The sequence below is a fragment of the Perca fluviatilis genome, chromosome 1 (assembly GCF_010015445.1).
Source record: "Perca fluviatilis chromosome 1, GENO_Pfluv_1.0, whole genome shotgun sequence".
NCBI lineage: Eukaryota > Metazoa > Chordata > Actinopteri > Perciformes > Percidae > Perca > Perca fluviatilis.
The window spans coordinates 48,522,530-48,549,398 of NC_053112.1; the positions used below are offsets into that span (position 1 = coordinate 48,522,530).

The following is a 26,869-nucleotide window of genomic DNA, read 5'->3' on the forward strand; positions in this document are numbered from 1 at the left end:
GATCATAAAGTTCTGCTGTGCAGTAAGGAATTATTACTGACATTTTGGTTGTGCTAGGTTTCACTTTAACCTCCAAACAAAGAGGCTCAGACAATTTGGCCAAACTAATGACTATGTTATTTCTGCCGTAGCAGTAAAACAGTGTTAGCAGTGGACCTCGTCACATTTTGTTACAGTAAATGTAGCATGACAAACCGCCATGAACTAGTGAGTGACGTGTCATACTCAAAACATGCAGAAACAAGTCTTCTTAGCTGAAGGTAGCTAGACTTATGATACATGTGTATGTGTGCACATCTGTCAAAGATGTGTGTTCGGGCATGGTGTGTGCGTTCTACAAACTGTGCGTGGAAGGCAAAAAAAGCGGGAGTCCTTAAATGTCACATTACTCAGCACGGTAACTACGCTCACGACATGCGATGTGTCAGCCCACATCATCCTCGCCCACTGAGCATGTGCAGAACAGGCCCCCAGCCCTCCACGTGCCCTCAGAATATGCACGAGATGTACACAAGGATGAGCTTGTACAGATCCCCGAGGGTAGGCAATGCAACTTTAATCACCTTTTTTTTGTTGTGTGTGTTATGCTGAGTGCCATTATCATCCCCCTGGTTGTTTTTGTTATTGTCCTTACTGTTTGCTCTTTGTGTCCCAGCGCCATTTAAGCATCCACAGCTACGCAGGACGGCTGCACTTCCAAGGGGCAGCTGTGAGTTCTTGTGACATCAGTGTGAATGAACCCTCTGCATCATCTCGGTGAGAGAGTGTGCCAATGTTAAATTCATCGCTCTCTTTGCTCTACCTCCCACACCCAGTCAAGTCAAACTCCCAGAATGCTTTTCCAGCCATATGATGCAAGGGCAGCTTTTTTATAGGGCCTATATTGTAAAAAGTGAGATTTCCATGTCTTTTTTATATTATAAAGCAGGTGGAGGTGCTGTATAAATACTGTAAGATACTGTAAGTATCAAAACGCTCAATCTACAGAGAAATGCACCCAGAAACTGTGCCCGTAAATGATCTGTCAGGACCTATGTACAGTTGTGATGTCACAACTTTACTGTTTATAGGTAGAAAGTGCGGTTACAGTCATTACCCGGCTGCGATGACGGTGCAGAAACTATGAGAGTGCAGTTGCTGAAGACCCGGAAACACAGACCAATCAAAGCAGACAGGGTTTTTAGGGTGGGGGGGCTTAAAGAGACGGGCGCAAAAACGGAGCGTTTCAGACAGAGGGTGAATACAGGTATAGTCATACAGCAGTATGAGACAAATAATGTGTTTTTTGAACAATAAAGTATGTATTCATGTTCTAGTAGAAACCCAAAATACAAGTATGATCCTGAAATTGAGCAAAATAGGATACTATATACTTTAAGGTACTATAATGTCTATATTGTCATTTACATTAATTGAGCAATGGCCATGACTCTTTTTTACCTTTTCTTTTTTTCTATGTTGAAATCAAAAAATACAAATATTAAAGCAGCAGAACAATGTGTGAGTGATAAACAGTTGATCCCAAACGCCCTCCAGCACACTGCTCTCATGCAGACAAGGTGTCTTCTAGTTCTTGGATTTGATTTGATTTGATTGATTGATTTTGATTGATTGGATTTTAGCTGAGTGGCTGTTCATCTCACAGCTTTAGGAAAGCCAATACTATTCTGTTTTATAAATCAGAAGGAAAGTCAGATTTATTTGTCAGGGCGATAGCGCTTCAGTGAACTTATTCCCTTTGACTAGATACAAAATAACATGCCAGCTGTGGCATTTTTTTTTCTCCATTATCTAGAGATTTGCGTTTAGATGGTGATTAAATGTGTCCAGACAGATCCTTCAGTAGTTAGTTAAATACCAAAACAGATGGAAAAAGATCAAGTTGATCAGATGGTATTTGAAGTTTGCCTTTCTGATCACTCCCTGGAAGACCATTTTCCCCCCTTTCCTTTTAAGTCCAAATATCTAAAGCTGGCTCTGTCCATCTCTCCAAGCAAACAGGAGATATTTTCAGTTTTTTTCCACAGAGGGAAAGCACACACACACACACACACACACACACACACACAAAAATAATTTCCCTCTGTGCATAATTAGCCAGAAGTGTGAGATGCAGAATCATTGCATTCGTAATGGGCTAGCTTCCAGTTGATGGTAGTTTGACAAGCGAGAGAATAGGGAGATGTATTGCAGATCCATTTTGCCTCACACCCTTGTGTGTAGCGAGTTGGCAATAAATTCATTAATGGCATATTTAACTATAATTCATCCCCACCGCAACACCCACAGATTTGCTAATGGAGTTCCACTGTGGCAGTTTACTGTATGAAACTGTCCCCTTGTTTAATTCTATCAACTTATCGTGGGATCCAGAGCATTTGTATGGCAGCCTGATAACAGTGAATAATTCATTATGACAATAGGCAACCCACCAGGACTTCAAAGATAAGTATGGTTTATGACAACAGCTGTCTTATTTTTGTAGTTTTGGCCATTGTTTCTATAAAAGCACTGAACTCACTTAAGTTAATTACCCAGTTCAGTCAGAGACATATTTATATACTTATTCATAGCAAATGGTTGTACAGTTAGACTTGGCTCTGCTGAAGGATGTGATAAATACATACATGAAGTAGGGATGTGCCAATCCACTGTTTTTTACCTCTATACTGATCCGAGTCCTTTCAGTATTGGGTTAGTCTGGATCGATGACAGGTCATTTACCGGATAGTTCCGGCACCGCCCGAAGTTCTGCTGGATGTCCCTCACCTAATGCTCTCTGTGTGTTGCTGTTGGAAACTCCTGGTCGGTTCGGTAAACAACAACCAGAACCTCCGAGCTAGCAAGCTACACGCTGAAAATGGATCTTCCGCCGCCGGATCTTCTGCCGCCGGATCTTCGGCCGGATGTCCCTCGCTTTGCAAAACTTTGTTTGTTTCGGGAACATCAACAAACTTCGAGCTAGCAAGTTTTACGCTGACAAGGGCATGTTTTGATGAATATTTGGTTCGTGCAACAAGGCAGGCCTGCTTGGTTCTTTCGGGGAATGATTGTCGAAGAATATGTTTAAGGCATTTACTCTCTAACTGGGACATTTTGGGACCGATTGGTGGGATTGCTGTGCACACGGAGATACACTGGTAAGAGCAATATGACATTTAACCATGTATCCAGCTAATTTAAATAGCTAAAGTTACTGTATTGTGTGAACAGATAACTTTATTTAATATTGTATGTGGCGTTTTCTTTAGCGGGGTGCAAATCTTTCTTTTGCAGAGGTCATCTCAGTCATCTTATGATAAACCCCATGTACTGTGTAAGTATATCTGTCCTTTTTAATCTTAATTATTCAGTGATGTTGGTAGGTACACATTCTGCCTCACTGATGCATTCAAATCCAAAAGGACGCAGTAAATTTACCAGCAATGCCACCATCGCTGCGTCCGGAGTTTAGCGCCACCCAAGACGATTGTGATTGGTTTTAAGAAATGCAAACAACCCAGAGCGTTTTTTTTTTTTAGCCTATCCAGGAATGTATCTGTGGTGTAGCCAGACCTTACTCAACAGATCTGTGGAGATAGGTCTGGCAATGCGAGACTTGTATGGGGTATCTGCTGATACAGAGTCCATACTCAAATATATGTATCTGACACAATGACACACCTCATTTTTTTTAACGAGCTACTTAATCCAAATACTGAAAGTTCTGGTTCAAAACTATTAAGTTTAAAAGCTTAAATGATTGATATGATTTAACTGGGAGAATGTGACTTCTGAAATTGAAATTGAATTAGCTGATTAGACAGAGAGAAGCGGAGCTTAGCGAATCTGTGTAACACAGCTCAGGTTGGCAAAATCACCAGTGTCATGAACATAAAATCTTATACCAAAAATGTAATATAATACCAAAAATTTAGCACATGGAGGAGGAGGAGGAGGTAGGGGGGGTGGAGGCAGCTGCAAAATTAATCAGCGTAGATGCAGCATAGTATCGCGATATATTGTCTGTGTCAATACCGTATTGATACAAGGGCGGCAGTTATCGATCTTTTATTATAAAAATTTTATAACTTTTTGGTACTAGATGGATAAAATCTTTTGAGTCCTTTAATGGTGGAGTTTTTTTCTGGTGAGGTCAGCCGTTTTTACTCTGGGGACATAATTAAAAGTTGGAAAAAAGGTAATAAATTGCAATATATTGCAGAATATCGCAATATTCTTAAAATCACAGTTATATCATATTGTGACATAGGTACCGTGATAATACCGTATTGTGGCACCACCTGCTGATTCCCACATCTAGTTGACGTGAGCATAGTAACAGTTATAAAGGCTGTGCTGCACACCTGCATGAATAATGATTTAGGGCCCTATCTTGCACTCAGTGCAATTGCCTTTGTACACCGACGCATGTATCATTCCTATTTTGCACCCGACGCACAGCGGACTTTTCCCTCCACAGACGCACGTCGGTAAATTAGGGAATTTATTTGTGCTCCAGGGGGCGGTTCAGCGAAAAGAGGAGGCGTGTTCCGGCGCAAACGTTACCTGGTGATATTTTGCAGTTTCAGAAAACAATTCCGCCACTGACCAGGAAAAACCTGGTCTAAAGTCAGTGGCGCTAGTCTAAAGTCAGTAGCGCGTTATCAGATGCTATTTTAGGGATGCATGCTTGGCCATAATATAGCGTGTGCACAACGCGCATACACTTATCTCATCTAAACGGATGCAGCAGTTCCCATTTTTGCAAACCATACATAATTACCCAGCGTATTTCCTTGGAGAACGTTGGCACCAAGACCCTGGTTGCAGCTGTCGCCGTGGTCCTGCTGCACTCCCTGCTGAGCTCAGCGATGCCCTGCAATGTCATGCTGCGTCCTGCTGAACCCTGCAGCTTCCCGCTACATCCAGTCACTGTTCCATTATTAATGTGACTACTATCGCCACTGTTCATCACACCCCAACCGGCTCGTCAGACACCGCACCTACCAAGAGCCTGGGTCTGTCCGAGGTTTCTTCCCAAGAGGGAGTTTTTCCTCGCCACTGTCGCACTGCTTGCTCTTGAGGGAATTACTGGAATTGTTGGAATTGTTGGGGCTTTGTAAATTATAGAGTGTGGTCTAGACCTACTTTATCTGTAAAGTGTCTCGAGATAACTTATGTTATGATTTGATACTATAAATAAAATTGAATTGAATTGAATTGAATTACAAAGAAAAATATTACTGAAAATCCGCTTCAGGTGTTTGGATTGGTCAGGAGGCACTTTACAGTACAGTCCTCAAAAAGTCACAGCATTCTTTGTGGCTTGTTGTGTTTTACACATTTCCATGAATCATGGATGTGTTGATGACATAAATGAGGAAATATTAGAGGACTTAAGGAGACGTGATGTTGAACTATGTTGGGATTGGACACTCCGCCGGAATCTGGTCCGGGAGTAATGCGCGATGCAATGCACTCCTGGTGGAGTGGGTGGATGGAGATGGAGTGGGGGGAGGAGGAAGGGGCACAACAGGTGCAGGTGGTGCGTTTGGAGGCCCACGCTCTATGGCTGCAGCAATCAGCAACGGCAGTGTGCTTTCTTCGTGGTAAATAAAATGGCCTGTATATTACCGGCTTCCAGGTCAGGTGAGCAGTGCTGGGCAACGATCCTGCAGCTGGTACTCCATTCATTATGCACAAAAATGCAGTCCTCCGCCTTTGGTCTTGCCAGAATTCTTGTCTTGATCCTGCCGGTAGCTAGCTCGGTCTGCTAGCTCCCGACAACAATCCATGGAGCGGTCTGGTTATGTCCTCCAGGATGTTATGAGCCGCCTGGAAGGCTCTCGTAACGGCTGTGTTGTATCGTAGTCCTGTATTGATTAGTTCAGTGTGGCTGTACTTGTATAAATATACACGACAGGAGAGCTAGCAGCCGCTGCACAATCGCGCGCCGCCATCTTTGTTGACATTAGTGAATGTGTAGCGTTCCAATGCGTGTTTTGAAGTGTTTTTTTAATCATTTAAATACTCGATAATGTCAATTTGCACATCGTTAACACACCAATGACGATATTATCGTAGACGATATATATATATATCGCCCACCCCTACTCAACATCCATCTAGAGCTGGGCAATATATTGATATTATATCGATATCGTGATATGAGACTAGATATCGTCTTCGATTTTGGATATCGTAATATCGTAATATTGCATAAGTGTTGTCTTTTCCTGGTTTTAAAGGCTGCATTACAGTAAAGTGATGTGAAGTGATGTGATTTTCTGAACTTACCAGACTGTTGTAACTGTTCTATTATTTGCATTTACCCACTTAGTCATTATATCCACATTACTGATGATTATTTATCAGAAATATCATTGTGTAAATATTTTGTGAAAGCACCAATAGTCAACACTACGATATCATTGCGGTATCGATATCGAGGTATTTGGTCAAAAGTATTGTGATATTTGATTTTCTCCATATCGCCCAGCCCTACATCCATCACAGTTTACAGCTAACAGTAAAGTCCTGCTTTAACTTTGACCCACTGTGTTTTCTTAAGCAATGAGGGATTATTATTACTCATACCTATACTTTATTTTTTTGGGAAACGAAAAGGTACGTGGTGGTCGCGTGGGGGGTTAAAAACCAGCTTAAGTCTAATTTGTATGTTTTTGATAGAGCCAAACTGTCTTCATAGGGGACTCGCCTGCAGACCCACTCAAATGGCAATAGTGTTTCATCAAATGGTTTCAAATATCAGGTCATAGTGTGTTTGTACTGCTCTGTCTCTCACTCTGTCTGTCAGTCTGTTTGTTTATCCAGACACACACACACACACACACACACACACACAGTTAAATCCTCTCTTGAGCCTTTACTCCAGAGGTCTTGTCTGTAGCAAACTGTAGTATATAATATGCTTAGTCATCACAGCCCCCACACACACACACACACACACCATGTGCAATCCAAATAAGAGCCTGCCATCCAAATCTCCAAATGCAGTTAGACAACCCCCTCCCCTCGTCATCTTACCCCCCAACGTCAAATCCAGCCAGCGGTGCCTATTCGTTTCCATGACAACGTCCTGAAAGTATTATATCATCAGTGAGAAGGGAGCAGGGCAGAATTTTGCACGCATGCACACACACACACACACACGCCAGAGCGTACGGAGACTTGCCTGTGTTACGTAAGACTCCCTGGCTCCTACTCGGGAGAGATGACATCATCACCGATCATCATCGTTACTGCTCATTGCTGCTCTGTAAAGTTCAAGCTTACAGTTCCACTAGGTTCACAATGAGATGTCCGCTAACAGGAGTGAAACATTAGCAGTTTCAGCTGGCAGAACAACAACTCAAAGTTACTACTGTATATGTCACTTTTTAATGTTCCTGAAACTGTGTAATTTGTCTATCTAATGTTCATAAATGGAGCCAGGTAAAAGTTTTTATATATATATATATATATATATATATATATATATATATATACTGGGGCAGGGTCATCACAGAAAAGAAGGAAATTAAATGAAGAACAACTAAAAGATAGAGAGCCAGACGACGGTCAACAGATGGAGACAATTATGGGATTGTAAATGATTCACAGTCGTTCCCGAATTGGCCCTCAGGTCTGTTATATGTCTATTTCGTTCATAAAATAACTTTACAATGCGCAATGTGGTTGTATGTCAGTAGCCTACATTAAAAAACATTAAATACATAATGTGTTGGCCTACTATTTTCTTTTACCTTGTCCCCCTGTACCTGTGTAAAGCATCCTTGGGCTTAATGAAATGCACTATATTAATCTAAGTTATTATTACGTTGGTTGATAAAACAAACTCCTAATGCTTTGGCTCGTGACACAGTGACAGTGATACCCGGTCTATCTTACGAGACATCCAAAGTACGCTAAGTTACCGTATGCAACACTGGAAATGCAATGACCCATCTGTAACTCATGTTCTTATTGTAAATGAATGATTTTCTGTCTGAGCAAAACATTCAACGCGACTATATGACCTCCTGGTAACACTAACTCAGTAATACAGTGGGCAATACAGCACTGCAAAGAGAAGGCTTTACGACAGCAGGTGTGGTAAAAACACTACTGCTTTTGTCCAAAGCTGCTGCTAGAATCGATACACACTGAAAGTTATATATAGCCACTTTAAGATACTCTAGAGCTAGTGGGTCTGTGTTGTGGTTTTGATCTCATTTGCTGGGACATGAAGTCAGCATCCGGATATTACTTGTGATTATTACAGATGTACAACTAAAATATGCAGCAGCCAGTGGTTTTAGCCTTCTTGCTCTTCATGGCAAGAGTTCAGATGCAGAAGCACTGGGTAGAAAGTGGTGAAGGGGAAATTAAGCTGGGGCAGGGGGCTTCCTGGCTCTATTTTATATTTAAACAGCTGAGATTGCAGGAAATCCCCAAAGACTCTCAAACATTACTCCACCTTTTCACCCCCATCTCCTACTGGTTATAAATAGATGTGAAAGATGGAGGGAGTGGGGGAGCGTTAGGTAAAGATGACGGGAGTGGTTATCCACTGGGATTTGTACAGTAGATGAAGGAGAGTTCCAGGCCAAGAGCAAATGTAACACCACCATATGCATGTGCACAGTCCTCCTACTTCTCTTCTCCATTTCCCTCTCTATAAATAAACCCACACACTCGCCCACATACATGCTGTGTTACTTCATGTGATAACATGATGATCTGTAACCTCACTAGTGCTGAAACCACTAGCCAATCGACCGAAAATTCATCAACAACTCTGACTGTTGTGATAGCTTGCCATCTTTTACGACTTACATACATAAGCTCAGCAGCAGCGCGGTGGCTCAGTGGTTAGCTCTTCTGCCTCACAGCAAGTTGGCACTGCAGAGTTCGATGCCGTGTCCGGGCAGTAGAGTTGGCATATTCTCCCCATGTTTACGTGGGTTTCTTCAGGGTGCTCTGGTTTTTCTTCCACATAAAGACATGCATGCTAGGGAACTAGGACTACAGTTGAAAATTTGCCATCTGGCTAACACTGGCGCATTTACAGAAATGTTTGTTAATGTGCATTGTCCTAATCAAATAAATAAAAATAACTAAAATAGTAAATGGACTTTATATAGAGCTTTTCAAGTCTTAGCAATAACTCAAATCGCTTTACAATACCAGCCAGCATTTACCCATTCATACGTCCATACGCTGTTGACAGTGCCAGACAGTGCCAGGGATCGAAACAACCAACCTTCCGATCGCTCTGTTTGCAATGGTTCACAGAAAAGTGTTCATGTGGGTCAAAATCATAGAAAATGTCAGAAGTTGTCTAACTAGGTGAAAAGAGAAGACATTTTTTGATGTCATGCCATCTGTGGCAACCCAGGGGACTAGGAGGCAAGATTCACAATAAAATAGACTCAGAGACCAATAACTTTAAACATAAAGTGTCTTTTACTTAATAATTCAGGGGAAAAGGGAGTAGGTCAAACTCCTTTGGCCTGTATGTAGCCTTCTCTCAAGGCAGGCCTGCTTCACTGTCCTGGGAAGGTAGAGCAGAGAGAGGGGTCAGTCCTTTTCCTGGGCCGATGGTCCCATTTCCTGGCTCTTAGTAGAAGCTAGAGCTTGGTGTTGCCTGCTTGGTTGTTTGTTCCCAACTTTTCTCTCTGCTGCATGGAGCTGGCTCAGTAAACAGGCTTGTTCCCAATGAGCCAGCCTCCGCAGAATTGATCACCGGCGATCGCCGTCCAATGCATGGCGGTTAGATTTGTGTCTGACTTGATCCCGACTTGCTCTGGCGTTTCGGACACGTGGGGAAAGGATAACCTCACGAGATTAAGGCAGCCGCAGTTTTGAAAGGCAGGCGCCGCAGTTTGTTTCCACCGACTGCAAGACCAAGGGCATGGGAAATGCCTGGCTCTCAGCTGATTGGTTCAGAATCGACTCAACATGACGTTTTATACAAACTTTTTTTATTTTGAATTGGAGGGATTTGAATTGCTATTTGTCTGATTGAAAGGCTTATTCTGTACAGAACACATGTGTGGCTGATAGTGACATTTAGAAGTCAGAGAGACTAAATCCGTTCCGATTATGGATCATCTGCAGTCTGTGGTATATTAAAATCAGCAACAGATTGCATGTAGAGCATTTTAACAGCTACTCTGTCATAATAAAAACAACTGGCGACTGTGTACAAGCTGATATATGGGTCTGATAACATTTGAACATTGTTGGACCTAACAGGATGTGAGTGTATCTGTGACTTCCTGTTCAGACTGAAGGCTGCTAGAAACGACTGTAAACGGTCCAACTTGACAACAGCTTTTTGTCACCGCTGCCGCCTGTTCTTGCCCACTTTACATGCGATGCGCAGTTCATCTCGAACGTGCCTATTGCCTTCCCTAATTCTCTGATGGGCTGCAGGTGTGACCAGTGCCATGTGCCTAGTGGCTGCAGCACCTGAACTGGGTAATACACTTCCTCTATCACCTCCCCCAATCTGAGTTTAGGGATCCGCACCCTGTACCGGATTGGCTTGGCTGTTTCCCCTGGTTTACCACACAGATCCCAGATACACATTTGGTTGTCTTCCAATGTGACACACTGGAAGGGATGAAACGAGACGCCCCAGTGTCTTTTTCGGGTCGAGCCATTATCAGAGAAAACAAGCAAGCAAACTTTCCCCTATGCACGTCATTACAAAAGAGACAACTGTAAAACATTAAAATGCATTTTTTATTAGTGTCACACACAAGTCACTCTTTGTGCTATGAAGATTGTATCTTTTGGGTCCAATCGTCCAACCTTTGAAGCCTAGAAAAGCTGTAGAGGTAAATTATTTGATTCATGTGTGCAGGGAGTCAGCCAGCTCAGCTAGAAAAAGTCTATAATGCACATCCTCTATGGGCCCAAAATATGCACCCGGTGAGCATCTGAAATTGGAATGACTGGGACACCATCTTGAAACACAGTTATCTAAGGCAGTGCATGATGTCATTGTTAGTTGCAGCTCAAAGTCTCAGCTGTTGTACCTTCTGATTTTGATGCCTGTAATAAATCTGAAGGTAACATGACACAATTCTCTTGTTAGATAGAAGAATAAAGCAGGAGTGAGATCAAAGATAGTCCACGCAGTCTGCAGCACACTGTACTGCTAGTAGAAATTATGCAGAAGAAGCCTGGAAGAATATAATTAGAGTCTGAGGAGGATGAATATAGGAAGCAAAAGAGATTTGGCAAAATCTTTACAAGCTACCGGGATACGCTTGTGCGTTTGAACGTGTTCAGTGGAGCATAAAGGAAAAGCAAAAGTGGTGCAGAGCTCCTGCACGAGGAAAACAAGCAACAGAAGTAATGCTACATCTCGATTCAGAGCCCCTCAGTGGCTCACAGTGGCTCACAGTGGCTCACAGTGGCTCCGTCCAAATTGCCTGGTGAATTACACCGGCATGGGATGGTGCAGGTATGTGGGCGAGCAGGCGGGCAGTCAGCTCCAGCAGGAGAAAGAAGCAAACTGAGGCCGAATGTGTCCCCCAGCAAGCTAAAGCCTGATTGCTGATTGATACATTGACTGCCACTGATTGTGCCTAGTGAAGAAGAACGGGGAAACCGTGGTGATTACAGAAAGGGAAACAATGGAAAATGTACTGGCCTTGTGTGTGTGTGTGTGTGTGTGTGTGTGTGTGTGTGTGTGTGTGTGTGTGTGTGTGTGTCTTTGCATGGGGGTTTGTGTCCTGCTCCATCTGCTGTTCAGTGTGTTTTTTGTGTGCGTACTACAGCCAGCGGGTAGTCAGGGCCAGAGCACCATCAGCAGCTGTTAAGGGTTCAACCCAGTGACCTTTCTTACAACTGCGCTAATTACCTGGCCAACCCATACATACAGTATATAATAAGACCTGGATACAGTGTTTGTGACGGAGCCCCGTTCATTCCTGTGAGAGTTGCTCAGTGGCGCATGAAGCCTTCATGGAGCCAATAAATTACCGGGATGATCAGCACTACTTCCACATTGTGCGGCCAATTGAGCAGGCACACTAGAGACCAAATTCCTGATCATAAACCAGACCAAATTCTGATAGTAAAACAAGCCATTTTGCGGGGGGTTGTGATGCTAAAAAGAAAAAGGTATCCACTGATTTACAGACATGTCTTTCGCCATGTACGTCTATGGAAAAAAAGTCTTTTGGGGCCAGAGGGTATAACGTGACGGCCCGGGAGATGCAATTCCACCACGCACTTCCTGGGGGCCTGGGCCAACCACGTCTCTTTCTTCAGTACACTTTGCTTTCCCAACATCCTGTTTCCTCAACATGCCTGTTAAGAAATATTATTGCCTGAGCTGTCAAATTCAGATTTTAGGTATTTCTCACACTAAAAGTTTACCCCGTCAGCTCTCCTTCTCTTCACTGTCCACTACCCCCAACACACCCAAACCGATCCCATCGTACACCAGGGCACGTGTCATTTTTTTTTTTTCCTATCCCCAAACATCATGCATAATGCACTGCGTCTCAGCCTGCGCTCTGCATGTAGTACATTAAACTTCATCGCTAATGGCAAGTGTACCACAGAGCAGCGGCTGCAGCAGTGGAGCAACTCCCTTCAGGTTAAAGCTAGCAGTCTATTATTTTTGCCCACCTCTCCCTTCTGCCACTTAAACACACTCCGCCTCGAGGAGGCTCTCACTCTGTTGCTATGGAGTTTGTGTTCAGACGGATAAAGTCAAGCACATTCCTGCAGGCACCCAGGCAGGAGTGCTGATATTGACGAAACGGATCAAAGTGGACTGATGTGAGTGCGTACGTTTGAGCGTGCAAGTCACTCAATTTTTTCTGCTCTGTAGACAAATTGTTAATTAACTTCGACAGACTTTCCAAATCCTGAAACGGGGCATTGTGATCTAATATTTATCAGATTACTACCTACAGTCCTATTCGAACAGACTGAGCCAGGAACAGCAGGAATACTGTCTTTGCTCTGTGAATCTTGAATCCTGAATCTTGAATTTGTGAGCTGTACAATGGTTTACCAAGTAATCCTGAATCCTGAATCTTGAATTTGTGAGCTGTACAATGGTTTACCAAGTACAGTACGTGTAGAGTAACTGCACCTAGGTATCTTCTGGCAACACTGAAAAGACAAGTTTGCATCTTTGGTTGACCTGAAAACGCCCCCCCCTTTGCCTGGTTGTCCTGGATGAACATGTGTTTGAACAGGGTGAGAGTAAGTGGCTCCTCAGAAAAAGAAGTGAATGATCTAAACTGTGAAACAGACATTTCATTGGTTACCTTTTGTTCTTTTGGATAGATTGTCATATGTTGGTGATCATGTGCCCTTGTGTTAATGAATGGGTTGGTTGCTGTACAACATCTGACGGAGTGTGCTTTGATCGGGACCCCCTGCGTGACTTTTTATGCCAAAAATAAGCATTGACAAAAACAACCCAAGAATACTTCATTAAATCTTGCCTTAAATGTGAAATGACCACTTCTGATATGCCAGTGGACACTGGGGATGTCTCAAAAGACAAGTGTTTCCTATCCCAACCACGTGCTTCAATAATACAAAAACTTCTCCTTTAGATAAAAGCAGATGTTCTGCTTACATTGTTAAAGTTTCTTTAAATATTTATCAGTTACTTGTCAAAATCCACATGAACCATAGCCTATATCCATTATTACAGCTACAGGAACTCGGGAGAACCGTCATATGAGCCTGCAGTGCAGGGTGGCTCAGCAGGGCGCAGTCCTGTGAGTCTGCTTGCCTTCATTATGTGCGTTCATTATGCCTAGTTATATAACTCTGGATTTGGCTATTATTGCATGTTACAACTTTTAAAACATAATGATTTAAATGAGTACTATGTAAGCTGATGTACCTCAAAAACATTTATTCGCTGATATATAGACCTGTCTTTCGCCATGTAAAGTCTATGGGAAAAAACGTTGCAATTCCACCGTCGGCTGCTATGCCCATGTTTGCATCGAAGGCTGGCGCTGTTCCTGGGGGGGGGGGGTTGGTGTGGGGCAAAAAAAGGGGGGAGGGGGGGGTTGGGGGGGGGGGGGGCGGGGCGGGCCGGGGGGGGTGCTTTTTAAAATATTCTGACCTGTAACGGATTTGGACCACATATGAAAGTGGCACAAATCAGAACTGGAAAAGATCGGATGCCATGTGACTTGGACAGTTTACACTGTCATGAAAAAAAATCGGATTGGGGTCACTTTTGCCTGCAGTCTGACTGTGGCCTTATAATACCAGACTGGCAGGAAGACTCTGTATAGCACAGTGTGTGAGGAAAGCTACCCTCCCTCACTAACTGCTGTCAGTGTGTCTGAATTGTTAAACCCTCAGCCAGCTCAGTGACCAGCAGTAGAACATGAATGGGCAGCTCCTAGGAGTCAGTGTGGGTACGTAAAGTGAGACATGGGACACAGGGAAAAGTGTGCTCAGTTCACTTTCCCTACATGATGGAAGGTTTAAGCAAGAGTAAGATTGTGTTGATGTGTGTGTCCATGTAGTCAGTACAATCTCAGTTCAGTTCGTTCAAGGGATTTCTACACAATTCCAAAACTAGAAATGTCTATAAAACCTGCATAGCCTACATGTATAATGAAATTATTCAAGATTGAGACTCTGTAAACTGAGTTACTTAAGGGGCTTTCACACCAGCCTCATTTAGTCCGGTTGGATCGCACTAGAATTGGTTTTTCCCCTTGGTGCAGTTCGTTTGAGCAGGTGTGAATGCAGCAGTTGCACTCGGATGCGAACCAAAAGCGGACCAAAGAAGCGTACCGAGACCTGCTTGAGGATGTGATCTCTGTACGCTTTTAATCCAACTATGGAGCGGTTTGTTTGTGGTGAGAAAAGGATCCGACCTCAAACGGCACACACTGTGTACACCGCAAGTCTGAGCTAAGCCGCTCCTGTGGTCAGGTGTGCTTTGCAATCTGCGATGCAGCAGAACACGCAAACTGTAGCAGCTTCAATTTCTCACAGAAATAGACAGCAGTCACTTGCATTTCCGTGGGCAAACCAGCCGCTGCTAAAGTTGGAGACAGACACAGAACGAAGTCAGAGCGTAGTAACACCGCTCACGAAACAATGTCTGATTATTTCAATGAAATGAGCTGGTTTGACCATGGAGATGTAAGGAATATGCACCAGTCCAGAACGCAGGACCTTGTTCCCATATTTACTTGTTTTGCTCCCTCCCGAGACACATCCAACCAATTAAGAAGAGTGAATGCGCATTTTGGTAAGCTTTGGATTTTTCAATGTGTGAAACGAAACCGAACCAAGGGCAAATCGCTCCAATCATCATCAACTGATTCGGACCAGAGCAAACTATAGGTGTGAAAACGCCCTTAGAGTCGCCTCCTGACACATGGCAGCACATGGAGTTACTGTAAGCCGGTTGTAGCATGCATTAGTGAGGCTGGTGCTTGGTGTGTGTCTATGCGTCCAGGTCCGGATGAGGCAACTGCGATGAATCGGCTGCCTTTAACCCTCATGCCCTCCTTAAAAAAACTTACTCTCGACACCTTCGAGGCAAAAATGTCCACGCACACAAAAACTGTTATTAAATCATCATATATCAATATTTTTTCTGCTTTTTTTTCATAAATCACTTAAACAACTTCTAACCTAATCAAAACTACCAAACATTCAATCATTTTCAGGATTTTAACCCTTTAAATGCCAGTTTATGTATTTGAAGTATTTCATTTTTTATTACAAAAAACACAAAAAATGATTTTTTTTCCATATAATGAATAATATCTAGATGGGGCTTTGGTGGTGATTAGAGGCTTGGATATGTCAAAGATAAGCAACAAAATTAATTTGATTGCATTAGTATTTTTTACATAGTTCCAGATACTCCCTTTGGACACCTTCGAGGCAAAAATGTACATGTCCAAAAAACTGATATTAAATCATCATATATCAATATTTTTTTCTGCTTTTTTTTCATAAATCACTTAAACTACTTGTAAATTGCTCAAAACTACCAAAAATTTAATAATTTTCTGGATTTTAACCCTTTAAATGCCAGTTTTAAATCTTTGAAGTAACAATTATTTATGAAAAACCCAACAAAACATTAATTATTTTCCATAAAATAAATCATAGGGGAATGGGGCTTTGGTGGGGATTAGAGGCTTGGATATGTCAAAGATAAGCAACAAAACTGATTTGATTGCATTAGTATTTTTTATGTAATTCCAGATACTCCCTCTGGACACCTTCGAGGCAAAAATGGCCCCATTGACTTCCATTATAACCACATGTTTTGATCTCACTGCCTTTACAGTATAAAACCATGCATTCTGTAATGTCAGCATTTCATTTGGAAGAAAACTAGTCATATTTGACATTTTTACAGTATTTCACCAGATTCAACCATTTTGCCCTTGTAGGCCGATGCATGAAATTATAGTTATATTATGTAGCTGTGTGTGTGTGTGTGTGTGTGTGTGTGTGTGTGTGTGTGTGTGTGTGTGTGTGTGTGTGTGTGTGTGTGTGTGTGTGTGTGTATATGTGTATGTGTGTGTGTGAGAGTTTGCGTAAATCTGTAAGCAAGCAATGATCACTTTAGGGCTGAAAAACATCTTTTGAAGGATGCATTTCATGTGTCTTTGAAGACGTGCTTGAATAAAAACATTGTCTCCTGCATGTGCTGTAAACTGGCGCTTATCATTTCAAATGGTTTGTGGGACATGGTGGCCCTGAAGACTGGTCTCCCACTATGGACATCCCACAGGCTCGGGTGGATTCCCCTTTGGACCGGTACACACCAGCCAAGTGTGAAGTCCCATGTATGTTAAAATCTCTTGAGCATCCACATCACTCCATCCTGAGAATGAACACCTCCCGTGTAGGTTTGTCATTTCCTGAATCAGCTGATCATGTCAGGAGTGAAGAAAAGGTTGGAAAGAGGATGCCACATCATGGATTCTTGATATGGCATATCTCGTGGGCTCTGGCATCATGCCGGTTCGGTGCTTGAATGTTGCACAGCGTCTCAGTATTAGATGGAGACCAGACTTGCCAATTCTTCACTGTCCATTCAATGTTAGGATGGACAGGATCTTCAGGTTCCTCTCCACTTTCAGAGGAAGGGTTAGAGGCACTCACAGAGTTGGAGGACTCCAGTGACCATTTTGTCAGACTCCAGAAACTTGTGTCATCTTCAGATGAGTCCTGCAGTTGGCTGGAAGATAAAGGCTCCTTCTCTTTGCTCCAGGTCTTTCTCCTTCTCTAGAGCCAGGTGCATCAACACACTAATAGTTGGTTTTGTTTACAACAAATGCAGGAGACAATGTTTTTATTCAAGCACGTCTTCAAAGACACATGAAATGCATCCTTCAAAAGAAGCCCTTTTTTCACCCAGATTTACACAAACTCTCTCTCACACACAGAACACGCATGCATGCACACACACACACACACACACACACACACACACACAGCTCACATACATATACACACACGCTAAAGTAAGGTACACATTTCCACACACACACACACACACCCCCACAATATCTTCACCACTAAAATTATCATTGTTTGTTTACAGATTTACACAAACTCTCTCTCACACACAGACATGCATACATGCATGCACACACACACACACACAAACACACATGCCACACACACAACACACACACACATACACGCACACACACACACACACACACACACCCAACCCACACACAACACACCCACCCACCCACAGACACACACAAATATACATATATACACACACACACACACACAGACACACATACACACACATATACACACACACACACATACACACACACACAGCACGCGACACACACACACACACACACACACACACACACACAGCTCCATAATATAACTATAATTTCATGCATCGGCCTACAAGGGCAAAATGGTTGAATCTGGTGAAATACTGTAAAAATGTCAAATATGACTAGTATTCTTCCAAATGAAATGCTGATATTACAGAATGCATGGTTTTATACTGTAAAGGCAGTGAGATCAAAACATGTGGTTATAATGTAAGTCAATGGGGCCATTTTTGCCTCGAAGGTGTCCAGAGGGATTATCTGGAATTACATAAAAATACTAATGCAATCAAATCAGTTTTTTGCTTATCTTTGGCCATATCCAAGCCTCTAATCCCCACCAAAGCCCCATCTACATATTATTCATTATATGGGAAAAAATCATTTTTTGTTGTTTTTTTTTATAAAAATGACATACTTCAAATACATAAACTGGCATTTAAAGGGTTAAAATCCTGAAAATGATTGAATGTTTGGTGGTTTTGATTAGGTAAGAAGTTGTTTAAGTGATTCATGAAAAAAAAGCAGAAAAAAATATTGATATATGATGATTTAATAACAGTTGTTGTGTGCGTGGACATTTTTGCCTCGAAGGTGTCCAGAGGGTACAAAATGAATCATTTAAGTATAAAAGACATGTAAGAGTAAAAAACACTGGATTTAAAAAATTTGACTGAAAAGAAGGATTCCTACAAAATTTCATGCCATAAGAAGTAACACAGCAAAAATGATCACGAAATGAAAAAAAAAACTTGAGAAAAATGTACAAAAATGACCGAAGAGGGCATGAGGGTTAACTCCCCCTGGCACTGCGAGTGTCTCCATTACCATGTCCACTTGACAGCACACAGCTGCTGAGCCCTTTGTCTTATCTGCTCATGTAGAGCACCATTTACCTCAATCTGGCTGCTTTCCCGCTGTCCACTTCTCCCTGAGCTGATGTAAGGTTTCTGTTTCAGGTTGACTGCCATTGTTCTGGGTATTAAAATTGTGTTATGAGACTACACATCTGTCTACATTACTTCTGCTGCTCTGGTCGGTGGACACAGCAATTGACTAGTGGATGTGTTAAATTACTGTACATATACTCTGTGCTTTCTCAGCTGTATGTTAGGTCATCAAAAGGTAAAAGTGAGAATTTAGCAAAACAGCAATAGAGCACTGTGGTTCCAGAAGTTCACAAAATATCAAAATAAAATTTACATAAACCATGCATTATTACTAGACCTATCCACTGAGACTCCCCCTTGGGTTTCCATTTCCAACACTCCTTTTCTTATTACCCATATCTCCTGCAAATACTAAGGTGAATAACTTCATCATTTTGAATTGCTTGAAAAATTGGCAGCAAATTAGGAGGGGCTGGCTGCAGCAGCTTACCAGACACTTCTATTCATACCCCAGTATATCACAATCCTGCATTCCCCCCATCCATCTTAGAAGTGTCTTTTGACAGTTGGAGGCTAAAAGGTATAGTCACCTTGAAAGATTAGTATATTTACAAGCAATTTGCCTAATTTACTCAGTTAGAAAACATGTTCTCTCTTCACAATTCTTCCAATACTTTCAGATCAGGAGTTATGTTTGTCAGTGTGTGCTTATCAACGACGTTTCACTTTCGGGATTGTTCAGGTGCCGCCACAAATTCCACCGGATGACCCTCATTTCGGCCAGATGTCCGTCACCTTCTGCTTTCTTTCTGTTGGAATTTTAAACTCCGGTGGATTTATGAGGACTATGGTTAAAGGTCCCATGACATGGTGCTCTTTGGATGCTTTTATATAGACCTTAGTGGTCCCCTAATACTGTATCTGTCTCTTTTTCGAAATTCAGCCTTGGTGCAGAATTACAGCCACTAGAGCCAGTCCCACAATGAGCTTTCCTTAGTATGTGCCGACGGTTGGCCATCTGGTTGGTGTGTAACTGCCTTATGACCTCATAAGGAGGAGATTCCAGATCGGCCCATCTGAGCTTTCATTTTCTCAAAGGTAGAGCAGGATACCCAGGGCTCGGTTTACACCTATCGCCATTTCTAGCCACTGGGGGACCATAGGCAGGCTGGTGGAACGCATATTAATGTTAAAAAACCTCATAAAGTGAAATTTCCATGCCATGGGACCTTTAACTGCTCCTCAGATCTCTGCAGGGTAAATCCAGACAGCTAGCTAGACTATCTGTCCAATCTGAGTTTTCTGTTGCACGACTAAAACAACTTTTAAAAGTACACATGTTCCACCAAAACAAGGTCCTTCCTGAGGCTATTTTGCAGCTAAGCTCCATCCGGCACTTAGCACTGCCCAAGACGATTGTGATTGGTTTAAGAAATGCCAATAAACCAGAGCACGTTTTCCTCCCATCCCGGAATGCTGTGTGGACTAGCCAGACCCTACTCCGCAGGGCTGTGGAGGAAGGTCTGGCAATGTGAGACTAGTGTGTGCCTGACCTTTCTTCTTTGAAGGAAAAATTATTTCTAAACTTTTGTTAGTTTGTTAGTCTTAGAGATGGAGACGTCATGACCCAATCAGGCGGTGAAACGTTGGCGTCAGTGTCGGTGCCAAAGTTCTCCGTTTGCGGCCGTTGAGACTGCAAGACAACCCCGCAGATTCCAAACCTAAACGGGGTCAGAAGAGTTTTCATATGTCTCTGGTTTAGGGGCTCTGAAATGCCAGAGGAGTCTGTACGCGAGGTGTAAACGTAGCAAAAGATATTCATTTTAAACCCTAACGTAGCAATGTAAATGTAGCCTCAGTTTCACCTGGTTGACTGAGCTCACTGGTATATTACCGATGGGGACGTTCAATAAAATAATACATCTTTTTTACGTCTTTTTTGTTTTTTCTCTATAGTCATATACCAATTTATACATTCATGTGACATCCCTGCAGCATGCATATCCTGATAGCCCAGGTTCTCCTGAAAGAAATGATGTCTATAACTTGATTGTGCATAACAGGGTTGAGGTTATACAAGCAATATTACACAAGGAGGCCAGGCGAACAAAAGATGGGAAAAAAGGCCTTAGACCTCAGAGTTAAATATGCCCTGTTTCTTTTATGAACTTTTTGTTTCTACTTTGTCTGTTTTTGTCTTCTCATATGAGTCTCTGTTTTCTGTTAATATATGAAAATTCCCAATCTAAATGTAATTACAGACATAGGACATATCTACACAGCACTGTGACATGGTGAGCATGTTTTTCTGATTCACATTTAACGAGAGCGAGGTGCTGAGAAGTGGAACCTTTGAGCGTTGTGTATTAAACACCTTGTTTACATGAAGGCTCAGTGGGTTTCTTGTGGGAGTATGCGGTTCTGCATCACATCCGCACATGTACTTACTACCTCTCATGGGAAATTGGGCTTCATGCTTCTTAGAACATAATTAGCACTAGGGTTTTTATCTGCGGGCTCTTTGAAGAATTCACGAGAGTCAGCGTCAGCATTCTGCTAATTTGGTTCCATTTTTTTTGTCATTTCTGCTTGTCATCTACATGAAGCCCTCATTCATGTCATGAGTGCTGCTTGTTGTTTCCCTTCACACACTAGCCTGGCATTTCAGCTGGATTGAGTTTGAGCTAGCTAACGCCGGCATGTAACAGTAAATATTAAACACATCCAGCTGTGGCTGATGGCCGTCTGCTCGGCTGCTTCGTACCCTCTCTGGCTTTTTTTACAGGCTGCTCTGCATTGGCTTAGACTTAAGAAGGTTTATCAGTGGAACATAGTGCAGAGGAGGACTGCAGCCACTCAAACAGCGAGATGCTGTAGATGCAAATAGGTCAACAGAGTACAAAACGGGAGGGAGAGTGGGAGTAAAGAGTGGGAAAGTAGTGAACTATTCTTTCCGCTCTCTTCCTCCTGCAACATGTTGTGAAGGAGTTTAGACTGAAATTAGAGTGACTAAATGAAGGTGGAATGATAAACAACTCAACTACTCCTTACTCACTTGGTTTATTCATTCATTCATTTCACTTATGGTTAGCCTTTCTGTCTCTCGAGTGGGCGTGAGTGATGCAGAAGGCCTCCCCACGCTCTGTAAGATGCATACCATGCAACCTTGATGTTCCTGATTCAAACCTTTGTCTCATGTCATCCTCCCCTCTCTGTCTCTGTGTTTCCTGTCACTCCTCACTCCCATATGTACTACTTAGTTCGTCCATTTCATAAGAGATGCAGTTAGAGCTGGACGATATGGAGAAAATCAAATATCACCATATTTTGACCAAATGCATCGATATCGATATCGTGGCGATATTGTAGGGTTGACTATTTGTGCTTTCCCAAAATATTTACACAGTTACACAGTGAGATTTTTGATAAATAATCATCAGTAGTATGGATATAATGACTAAGTGGATAAAGGCAAATAATAAAACAGCTAGAACACTAGTCTGGTAAGTTCAGAAAATGACATCACTTTACTGTAATGCAGCCTTTAAAACCAGGACAAGACAATACTTGTGTCATATCGCGATATTACGATATCCAAAATCTAAGATGATATCTTGCCTCATGTATCGATATTGATATAATATTGATATATTGCCCTGCCCTAGATGCGGTCTGTTAGTAATTATCCTCCAAACCCACAGCTTTTGATAGCAATAATGTCCTTTTATGGTAATCAATTAGAAAAGCCTGTTGTCATTAGCAGAAGCCCTGCAATCCAGGCTAATGCAGTGTTTCAAAAAATTTGTTTTAGAAGTAATTAGTTAAAGGTATAATATGCAGTATTTCACTAACAATAGTACTAAGACTAATACAAAAGTAATCATTTTCAATCATCACTTATGACCCACTAGAAGTGTGTAGCAGTGTCTGTATCTGCAGAGACCCTGCCTTCTGCCTGATTTCTCTCTTTACTTCATATTTTATTGTCTGCGGGAGGTTTCTGGGTGTCAACAAAGAGCTTTTGGGCCCCAGATGGGTGTGTAACCCCTAGCCAAAAACAGCGTGCAGGGTGTGCAGACGGTTCTCATTCCCAGATCAATGATAATTGGACCTCATTATCAGGTCAAAACTTCACTTTTGTCCAGCACTTTGGTGTTAGACAGAATACATGCAACACTAATAACATTAGTCAGCAAATGTGCTATAATATGTTGACATTCTAAATATATACACATAATGGTAACGACGATAACGTTCATCTGCAAAACATAAGCATGTTAGCATGTTTCATTGTCAGTATGTTAGCATGCTGAAGTTAGCATTTAGCTCAGTGCACCACTCCATTAAAAATAACTTGTTTTCATCACTTCAAACTCCTCCTGTGAAAATATGGCTTGTACTGTAGTGTGTTGTTGACAATGATTTGTCAATAATTTACAGTAATTGCCTTTTTCTTTCTTTTTTAAACATTAAACCATCTCATTAAAGGTCCAGTGTGTAGGAATTTCTCCCATCTAGCGTTGAGATCATATATCGCAATCAACTCTCTCGCACCACGCAGTTCAAAGTACGTATTACAGCTACGGTAGCCTTCACTCTTCAAAAAGACGGTCTCATGCTCCTTTTGGTATACTTTTTCTTTTTTTCTGGGCGAAGACTCCTGTTGCTGAAATTTGGATTTTGAATACGTGTGATCCTCCAGGTTTCCTTCTTCAAACTTGCCGGGGCCGGGAAGCTACGACACCCATTAGCAGCACCTGTGAGTTTATCATGTGACAGCGAAAACGCAAAAGGCGGAGCAGTACGTCCTGTATGTCCCTCACCGGCTAACGTATTTCAAGATGGCGTATGAATATGGAGTGTCTACCCCAGTTCATTCGAATGCAAATGTAAAATTTCAGGCCAATAGGAATACTTGGAATTGATGGTGGTGGTAATTATTTATGAAAAAGGACAAGTTTATGAACAGGCAACACAGATTTTGAGAATGAACAACTAAGCACGTTACACACTGGACCTTTAAAGTATTTAATTTGCCCTTTATTTAACCAGGATGGTTCGCATTATAATTGTGTCACACAAACAGACAGAACCAACCAGGGTCCAAAATAAGCACCATTTACCAGCCTAATGCTGGAAAAATAAAAAAGTGACTGGTAGATTTTTTTTTTTCTGACCAACCAAAAAACAATGGTGGTGTACTGAGTGGCTGGTAAAATTTGAACATGCAAATTTAAAATTTGCATGCGTGGCTTTCCCCCCGGGTGTGCCGGTGCTCTGGTTTCCCCCACCCCTAAAAACATGTTCCCTTCCCTCTCTACAAGGCTGATGTGTGGTGAATGTCTGGCGTTGTAAGGCTGCCGTGCATCACCCTAGGTGGGTGCTACACATTGGTGATGGTAGAGAGTAGTTCCCCCCTGTCAATAACATATTTCTGATTCCGATTAAGCCCAACTCTGTGCCTGGCTGGAATAGTGTAGGTGCTGGAATATGTAACAGATGTTAGCAGTGGCCTGTGAATGGGCTCCTGATTTGTGTGGGAGGAAATGATGACAGGGGTGACTTGATGCTTCAGGGGTGAGAGGCAAAGGTTCCTCAGCACTCTCCGGCAGCCAAGCGCCTGTCACTGCCCGTGACTGTGAGGCTGAGAGAGGGGAGGAAGTCAAGAAGCCATGGAGAGGGGGTAGAATAACTCGGGCCTCTTTTTTTCTGTCTGTTTTCTTTCACACACTCTCTGTCTGCCAACTTTCCACGTTTCTTTCAATCTTGCTCTCTCCATCGCTTGCTCAATTGGGCACACATTCCCATGCAGAGAAGTGCAGTTTGCACATTGCAGTTAAACTCCCACCACCCTTTTTCCCTTTTTTCTCCTTTGCTCTCCATTCCACTTGCTGTACCCTAAATATCCCTTGCTCTATTTTAGAAAATGCTCTCTCTCCTCTTTGCCCTCGCTTTGTCCTCCTAGTGCTCCCTTTTTCCATTTCCCTAGTCTCCTCTCGTCACTCTCAGAGGTGCCCATACACAGACCTTGGCAGGGCACAGTTCGACTGTCACACAAAAAGGAAAGGTCTTCTCTGGCCAAGGCTCCTTGTCAGTACACAGGATTTCGATGGGTTTCTTTTCCCATAGGGCTGACCTCTGCTGTGCATTGGAAACATGTTCCCTGTACTGTACCACGCTCTGCAGAAACACACACATTAGCACTTGCATACTGTATATGAACTGTTTTAACCCTATGTGTCTATCTCTTCCAGCTCTGCACGAGTTCCCTACAGACCTGTTCACACACAAGGAGAGAACAGAAGGAGCTGTGGCGCTGCATGTCCTTTGTGTAAGTTTACCTTCAAGAATACAACTCTGAATTCATGTGCAGGTGCGTGTGTGTTGACATGTGAGACTGTGAATAATTGCCCAAGTGACCTTTTACATCACATCAACATCAACAAATGTCATGCCAATACTAGTCTGGATCGGCGACAATTCAGAGGGGGGGGGGGTTTATAGTCTGTGGGGGAGGATGGAGAATATTTTTTTTATTAAGAAAGCACATTTTTATTTGTTTGACAGTTTTTTTTTTGTGTTTTTCTTTTCTTGACTTGGTTTTGATTGTTTTGATTGTGATTCTTCTCTGAAAATGGTCCAATAAAGGGACTTTAAAAACCTCTCTTCTCTTCTCTTCTCTTCTCTTCTCTTCTCTTCTCTTCTCTTCTCTTCTCTTCTCTTCTCCTCTGGCAGTATTGGTTCAGCACATGCATGACCAGCTCCACTGGCCTCTCCAGCATGGCCCAGCAGGGGTCAATATGGAGCCCCTCTCTGCCGTCACTCTTATATGACTGGCACATGGCAGGCAAAATGTTCCAGTACATGATGACCCATGTTGTGTTGTGCTGATAGTCTCTGGGGTGGGGGCTGACTGTAATGGAAACTCATGCCAGCAGAGCAGCATCTCCCGGGAACATTGCTGTGTATAAACAGAGCGCTAAGATACAGAATGGACCATTTTGCTAGTATGTTTCTGACATTATAGGCAATGTCACTACTTACAGTGTGCCCACCCTCTGAGTTAGCCTTTTCCTGCTGCAGTAGGGCAAATGGAAGTAACCTTTTCTAGGATGCTTAGATATTAAAATAACAAAAAAGCCAAAAAGAAAATACAGTATATCATCACAAACTATTTCCCTGTGATGTCTAACCTTTAAAAAAAATGTACTCTATATCTCATTTCACAGCAGGTTTTAGCGTACTTGGCTTTTTGGAGAGAACAACGCTCTGTGAGTTTCAGGAAAGACAATCAGGGCTTCTACCTGCAGAGGTTGTTGTATAGTTGTTATGCTGTTGTACCTTTCCACCGTTCTATTTTTTTTTGGAAAAAGAGAAATTGGGCCAGAACTGAGGAAATGAGATTGCCCACTGTGACTGCATGTGTTTGAACTAACATGCAATACAATCACAAAAATTCCCTCAAACAGGTTTGTAGGAAGTAAACCAGAGAACAAGCTAAATAAAAGCAGTGACAGTTTCTCCTCATACTCAGCATAATATGCCCTATGAAAACCGGATTTATTTCTCAAGTGCCTTTAAAAAAGGTATTAAACTGAGGCTGCAACTAATGACTATGCACTGTAAAAAGTACAACCATTTATTTTTATTTTTTTTACTGAACTAATATATTATTTAATTGCTATTGCTATTTAATTTTTTTTTATTTGTTTTATATGTGTTTTAATGGTGTTTATACCTGTCTTACAATAGTTAAAGCCAGTAAATGTATATAAATGTAATGCAAATTATAAAAAGTTCAGATTGGGAGATACTGTCAAAGCTTTTGTGAATTTGTCATTTCCTCTTCTCTATTGAAATTACTGTATTTAAAAGTCTATTAGCCCAACTTACATAGGTATTTTATTGAATTATATGAATAATTTGTTAAAATTGCTAAGTTTGAATTGTTGTGTTTGATTCGTTTTTAACGTGTGCTTGAATGTAGTGTTTTGTTGCCTGTAATTGTCATTGTTGTGCTGGTTTACATTTGTAACCATGAGTTAAGTGACTGTTATGTTTGATAAGAAGAGTGGAGTATTCAGCATTAGACTTGAGCAGTAATAGCTTTCTTCAGCTATTAATCTGCAGTGTGTCACTTCATTA

The 26,869-nt window shown here is 42.1% G+C and overlaps 1 protein-coding gene across 1 annotated transcript in view; it reads left to right on the plus strand.

The window, feature by feature from the left end:
* The window catches only part of LOC120564817 (sodium/potassium/calcium exchanger 3-like), a 111,815-nt gene that overhangs the window by 25,065 nt on the left and 59,881 nt on the right, over positions 1 to 26,869 (plus strand). Inside the window, exon 3 of the mRNA XM_039810075.1 lies at positions 24,979 to 25,055. Within this exon, the coding sequence (XP_039666009.1) occupies positions 24,979 to 25,055 (77 nt within the window). The remainder of the gene's footprint in view (positions 1 to 24,978; positions 25,056 to 26,869) is intronic.